The 7376-nt window shown below is 36.9% G+C and overlaps 2 protein-coding genes across 2 annotated transcripts in view; both read right to left on the bottom strand.

Moving 5' to 3' along the window:
- LOC109848073 (short-chain dehydrogenase reductase 2a-like) overlaps window positions 1-356 on the bottom strand; it is a 17623-nt gene extending 17267 nt beyond the window's left edge. Inside the window, exon 1 of the mRNA XM_020417386.1 lies at window positions 281-356. The gene's annotated coding sequence lies outside the window, so the exon portion shown is untranslated. The remainder of the gene's footprint in view (window positions 1-280) is intronic.
- LOC109846750 (putative pentatricopeptide repeat-containing protein At5g43820) overlaps window positions 57-7376 on the bottom strand; it is a 7853-nt gene continuing 533 nt past the window's right edge. The window contains exons 1-4 of the mRNA XM_020415995.1: window positions 6182-7376; window positions 3440-3678; window positions 450-3351; window positions 57-372 (exon numbers count right to left, since the gene is read on the bottom strand). The exon at window positions 6182-7376 is cut by the window's right edge and continues 533 nt beyond it. Of these exons, the coding sequence (XP_020271584.1) occupies window positions 6212-7376 (1165 nt within the window). The 3' untranslated portion in view covers window positions 57-372; window positions 450-3351; window positions 3440-3678; window positions 6182-6211. The remainder of the gene's footprint in view (window positions 373-449; window positions 3352-3439; window positions 3679-6181) is intronic.

The following is a 7376-nucleotide window of genomic DNA, read 5'->3' as shown; positions in this document are numbered from 1 at the left end:
TATATATTGAGATTGTAAGGACGAGCACTACCTCCAGTTCTTGGTGTCACATTGCATTGAGGCAACAATATGCATATAATATAAATATTGTTAGAAGTTTGGGATAAGCATGTTGATGTTAGACAAACATTTGATATAACACTGTGCAGATCACACATGCATAAATATTATTCAAGTTTCCTAATGATCTAGGCACTCCTCACTCTGTTCATACAGGACTCAAAAGAATTTGATATTACAAAATTATAGTTAATTTAGTTTGACCCTGGACATGGCTCACCAGCTTCATGGAGAAAATATTTCTTTGCAATCAGTGGCACCGCAAAGAGCCTTCCACGCAGGAGTCAACATCGTGAGAGGTGGTTGCAATTCCTGTAGAGGTGATTCAAGATATTACAAGTTTGGATATAGCTCTATAATAAGTTTTCACTTTTGAACCCATTTTTTACCTGGAAAACTAGAAAAAGTGATTCCTCCTCATGTTGAATCAAAGCCAAGCTCCAGTAACAAGTGACTGGGGTTACACATTCATTTAATACCGGCCTAAGAATTTTTCTGATGGGGACAAACCGGCAGCTGATTCTCCCACTTGATTAAGGAGAGGATGATACATGTTAGACATCCAATGACAATGCACAAGATATGGATGCCACCGATAGAGACCGCATAATGACAATTAGAGATGCCACACAGTCCAAGCAGATGAATGACAGCATAGAGAAGACAATTACTTCTAAGGGGTAAAAACGACTGTTTATAAGACAGAAACAAGCAGCCAATTCCAACAGTATAATCCTTAGGTATCAAAGATAGTCTCAAGAGATGGCATCAGATGAAACTATTAAGAACACTTACAATCTAATTAAGAGAGTATGCGATAAGACGGGAAGAAGGTTAATGGACAACGCAAAAGTCCTTCAGATGCATTGAAGGTTTATTAGAGAAAACCAAGTCTAAGACATGTTGTTCAGATTTTTAGCTTTCTTCCCCCAGCAGTTGTGATAGAATAAGTATGGACATTTAATGTTTCAATTCATAATCATGCTACATGCTCCAGATAAAGGCAAAGGATTCATGAGTGCTCAGTATTGTGCTTGAGAATATTCAGCCTATATTCAATTGACATTGCCTCCATACTACCCCATGCACAAGATCACATGCATATGCACAGTTACTAACATATCCGCACAAAGTAAGAATAAAGAACACTAGAACATTATAGTTTCTTGATTTTTAAACACTAGAACATTATAGTTTCTTGATTTTTACTCTGTAGGAGGTTATGTTTTAGATATGAATTAGACAACAACCAGGGTCTCAACTATTAATGCTTGTTATTAGAACCTGGCTATATAAAAGCTCGTAATTAAATCATGGATCTATTACCGCTTACAGCTACGTAATTGATTTAATCCTTAAACAGTAATTCGGGGCCAAAAAGAAAGGAAAAAGAAAAAGAAAAAAAGAAAACAGATGAACGCATTAGAAATCGTGTGAAACAGCTAGAAACTAATTTGTTACTTACTTACATTAAATCAGTACATTTTTACTTTTAAGTAAAATCAGAACAACGCACACTAAAGAACGGAGATCAAATAGAAAAACCAACTCATGTGCTATTTGCAATATAGTGTGTATAAATTTTTCCAAGCATAAAAATATACCTCCAATAACAAGTTTCCAGTTGCACCCCGAATTCCGGCATAATCACAATGGACTCTGAATGGTCAGAAAATTTTAATTTTAAATTATACAAAAATTCATCATAAATTCAGCTACCATCCAACAACTTCTGACCTAAAGGCAAACTAACTATAGCAGCGAACTCTTGCTCGATGCTAAGCATGACGGAGCTGTATCAACTGCGAGGAAAACACTAGCACAGCTGCACAAAATTATCTGAAGGAAGCATGGTATTGCAAAGTTACAAACGGAATCAAATGATCTAAAAAAATGCCTGAATACATTATTTTATGTTAGTATTGCGATATTTATTTTCATAGATACACGTAAAGTGTATGCCAGAAACTTAAGCCAGAAACTACAACAGTGACACTTTTGCCATTGCAATAATACTTGATTATACATCAATAAAGAAGCTTTACCCAGAAGCTTTACCCCAAAAGTTCGCCTTTGGTTATGTGAAATCTGTTTTCCTTCATTCAGATTTCTTAAGGACTATAGTGTCCATTATATTAGCTTTTAGCAACAACTAAGTTTCCACTGCCTCAATCAATATTAGTTTTGATCTATTCTTAGTTCTTGTTGCTCTATAGTACATGGTTTACATTCTAAATGTTTTTACAGTATCCACATATAGACATAAATATATGTAATTATGTATTAATGAGCTGAACTAAGCTACTATTACTAGTAAGTAGTATCCAACAGATAGATACTATCAGCCCAAAGTCAAACTTCGTATCCCGAAACTGATAATTCAAACCATTGGATGTGATCTACTACACATGAACTACTAAGAAATAAAATTTCAAAAGGTTTCGATGTGTTCTTCTGAATCACGTATCAAAGGGCAAAAAGTTAGGCAACTTTATGAAAATTCTAAAAAGTTAACTTTGACAACATGACATATTGACATGGGCAAAATATGTTAAAATCCTTTGAAATTTATTTCTAGATAGCTCGTAGTAGATCATATCCAACAGTTTGGATTTTTTACTTTTGGGATACAAAGTTTGAATTTGGGCTAATAGTATTTGCATGTTTGACGCTACTAACAATAGCTTAGTTCAACTTGAACTTTACATTTTAATCTTTAGGAAAAAGAAATTAGAATTTCCATTTTATTCTTTTAGATATCGTGTATGTCTTGTTTTATTTACAAAGGAATATGCCAATTCATCACAAGTTTGTAATTCATCGATTTCTTCTTCTTCTTCTTTTCCTCTTTTTTTCTAGGGTAACGCTATCAGATTTGGTTCTTCAAGCACGCATATATCCTCTTATACTACTAGTTGTTTTTCTGCCAATTTTGACTCGAACAGGTCAGCAATAGCATGCTTCAGTTCAACAAGATATTGCTGATACTTGTTATTAGCCAATTTTTGCTAATTCTATGCATAATGTCGTCTATAGAAAACACTCATTTTATTAAGCACTACAAAGCCGATAATCACCTTGCCTAACAGGCTTGTAATGCAAGAATTTGGCCAAGATAGCAATCACAAGCATGCTAAAAATATATCTGATGTGTAAATTCTCCTGGTAATAGCAAAAGGTACAATAAATTAACATCACAAGATGAAAGCAATAGAACCGGTTAAGGAATTTTTCTATATTCTGAAACTTACTTAGTGATATACGTCAAGACCACCTACCAAAGGTGTATTTCTATAGAACTAAATTGTCAGTTGTGGGTAAAAAAAAAACTATCAATTATACATGCTGAAATAAATAGTAGTGAATGAGCAGAACAGACCTTCATCAGTAAAAAGTAACACCAACTTGCTAGGAGTAAGAGCACCAAAGTATGACAAAAGAGTCAGCACCCTGCTCTTTTCAATGGAAATATCATGAATACTAATTGCTTGAGACAGTTCTTTCTGGTCGTAGTGATGATAGCTGTATTTGCAATTTGAAAAGGAAGCTGGAGGCATGCTGCACCAGCTGAAATGAATTTTGCCAAATATAGGTGCCGCTCATTCTTCAGTCAACAGGCTGTAGTTCAACAATTAATACACATTAGAACATAGCAGTTCTATTCATGTATAGCTGTCGCATTGAATTTCTTCAAGAGCCTCATATAAATTAAAATGACGCTTAGAAAATATGACTGGGGAAACTAATTATCACCTAAAACATACATTTGCAACTTGTGATAAGAGAAAACAATGAACAAATTGTCATTCCTTACACTGATAGTACCAAATGCTCAAACAATTTTGCAGAAAAATCACGAGAGGATTATCCAATAATTTCATTATGAAAGATAAATAAAAAGATGCACCATAAAGATAGAAAAATAAAAATGTGAAATACTGCGAGAGATGCATGCTATGTTGAATAATATGCTCGATCAAACAATGTGGCAGAAATAGTAAAAAAAAACAGAAAATGGTAAAGTGGTTTTCTATATTTTAACCAAGGCAATACACGATCTTACTTATAAACAACTCACTTATATCATATCACAGAAAACTAAAAATAATTAATGCCATAACTTGCAGATAGTGGGTGAACGCTTAATGTTTTGTCAAGCTTAGAAGTTAACCCTGTAAGCAAATAGATCCTCTTCCCTGGCCCTGAGCTTTTAAAGAAGAAAGTGGAACCAAAATAATGGCTCAGAACACTCTCCGAGTGTCCTGATAATAGTAGATGAAATTGAAGAAGAACTAGTAAGAGCAATGAACTTTGAGGAAGGCAATGAATAAATTAACGGTCGATAGAATGTGTTATAACCCCCAAGGTTTTAAATATCGGCCGACATGTCGGACATGTCGGCCGACATATCGGTTTGAGGGCTTGACCGACACGACATGGACGTTTTCAACTCGTATATCGGTTTTTAGGGCCAAATCGGAAATATCAGGGTCATATCGGGCATATCAGCCTTTTTTTTAGCTTTGAAAAATCGACTGATATAGTACTTTTTTTTAGATCTGTTTTTTGTTATCGGGTTTGGGTTTAGTGATAAATACCCAAACCCGTTTGATCCGTTCTCATGTTTAAGGGTTCCTTATGAACCCGATATAAAGAATTTATGAACCCAAATCCATATATTATTTACTTTTTATATGTTTAGTCTATAGAATTTATAAAGTATGCTTATATTGAATTTATGAATGCTTAGATTACATTTAGGACATGATATTATACATATGCGCACTACCCGATATGGCAATCTGATATTTAGTCAATGTCCCCCGATATATCCCCGATTTCCGCTATCCGATATGGATTTCAGCCATCCGACATGAACCCGACATCCGATATTTAAAACCTTGATAACCCCTAAAAATGCTAAATATTAATCACTACAGAAAGGTCGACACGTGTCTTACATTTTGCCTAACCAAACTAATTCACAACCAGGATAACGTCCAACTTGGCACGGCCGACTTGATTGACTGATATCTTGCGTAACCGAGTTAAAAGGCGGTACTACTCAGCTAACCTCTCGGTTGACCACCAGCGATACGATTCGGCCCACCGATCAGCCGACATCTTGCATAACCAAGTTAAAAGGCGGTACTACTCGGCCAACCTCTCAATTGACCATCAACATACGACTCGGGCCACTAATCAGTCGACATCTCGCGTAACCGAGTTAAAAAACGGTACTTCTCGGCCAGGGACCTGAGGAGTCGAAAGACGACAGTTATCTCAAACCCCTCCCCAGCCGACTACTCTCACATTAACTGTCTTGACAACATCATTATTACTCTAGCCCACATAGTCTTTATGACTCATCGGACCCAGTCATCACCAAACACCTATTGTCATTACCATAATAAATGACCAGGTGACTCAGCTCATTCAGCAATCAACACATAGCACATGTCTGCTGACTCAACTGCTTTATTGGGCTCGGCCCAAGTTACATTCTTGCCCCTCAAACCCATTATTAAAGGAGCAGCACTGCATGAGGTAACCCTCTCTGGCCTTTTTATGTAACTAAGCACCAACTATATTACTTCTCCATTCAAGCCTAAATACTGACTTGATCGTTGCAGGAACAACATGAGAACCCAACTCGATCCTCTTACGAGCTCCTTCATGTGCAGGAAAGAACAACATGCCTCAGAACCATTCATCAAGAGAAGTTAGAGGACCTCAATCACTCCACAAACTCTCAGATAGCCCTTATTTGATAACTGACATCAACGAAATGAATAACAAAAATAAACAAAATCACAAGCTAAAATACGAGACATGCATAAATTCACATGCTTTTGAACCTGAACAGAAGTAGAGTGGGGTTTATCATGGCTATTCAAGTGCTTACACTTTTATGAACTCAACCTAGTATAAATTCAATCAATAGTTGACTCCCAGAACATACATATCCCAATCTCTGGGTGCCGATTGGGCTTAAGCAAACAAATGTAAAACCTGTACAGGCGCGCTAGTGTATATCTAACATATGTGACTAAATGTTATTCTCAATGAGGCTGAATCAGATTTCGAAGTGTACATCAAGTAGTATGATGAAAGCACTTACCGCCTCACGAAGATAGGTAAAAATATGAGGTTAAAAATGCCAGCCACTAGCCCTCCAAAACCTCTGAGAGTTAACACCGCTACGCACCCCTTTAACCTTCAAATAGAGCTTATAGGAAGTTTCAACTTTATTCATCTCCATCAACTTGCTATTTAGTTTGCTATAGACAACCTTTCCAAGACAATAGCCTTTATGCAACGCCTCTTCTACGACAAGAACAGCATTGTCGACTTGCCCAATATTGCAAAGCCCATTAACAATATACTCGTAAACCTCTTTGTCAGAATTATAACCACTCTCTTGCATCTCCTCCCAAACTTTCAACACCATCCCAGATTTTCCAAATCTTGAAAGTCTCATCAGCAAAAGTTTATAAGCCTTCATAGATAACCTACATCCTGCCTTCCTACTATTTTCGTATATCACCATGGCAGCATGGGGTGGTCCGAAGCTACACAAAGGCTCGAGGAAAGACGTTACCATTCCAGTACTAGGTAAAACTCCTTGACCAAGCATCACATCAAACAATTCAAGAGCATCTGCTACTCTTCTTACCTTCAACAATGCAGTAATCAGTTTGTCATAAGTCTCCATATCTGGCAAATAGTCGCCTTCGCACATATCCTTATAAAATTTCATTGCTTCCTCTAGATCCCCTACAGAAACATAATTGGAAATCATCGCGTTATATGCAATAGTATTCGACGAACACCCCATTTCTTTCATTCTCCCAAATAAGTCAAGGGCATCACTGATTCTCCCAGCTCTTCCTAACGCTTCAATCATGTAAGCAAATGTCAGCTGATCAGGGCTAAACCCATCAACCCTCATCATCTCCCAAAAGTTCTCAACTTTATCAACACGGCCATATCTTGCCCATCCACCAATAACCTCATTATAACTCACACTATTAAACAAAATCTTCCCTCTCATCAAATTAAACAACGAATTTGCAACCATAACATGCGACCTCCGACACAAACACCTCACCAACACATTAAAAGAATCAACATCACAACTCACCCCTACAACCTCCTCCACCTTTCTAAACAACTCGACCGCCTTCGAAACCCTTCGACCCCTGACAAAGCTATCAACCACAATCTCTAGCGTCTCCAAACTAGGCCTAATCCCATCATCCCTCATCCTAACCGTAACAAACTCTTCCATAACCCTAAAAAATTTCCTACTTCCT

The sequence above is a fragment of the Asparagus officinalis genome, chromosome 7 (assembly GCF_001876935.1).
Source record: "Asparagus officinalis chromosome 7, Aspof.V1, whole genome shotgun sequence".
Lineage (NCBI taxonomy): Eukaryota > Viridiplantae > Streptophyta > Magnoliopsida > Asparagales > Asparagaceae > Asparagus > Asparagus officinalis.
Note: the sequence above shows the minus strand (reverse complement) of the source record. Positions and strands in the feature narration are given on the sequence as shown.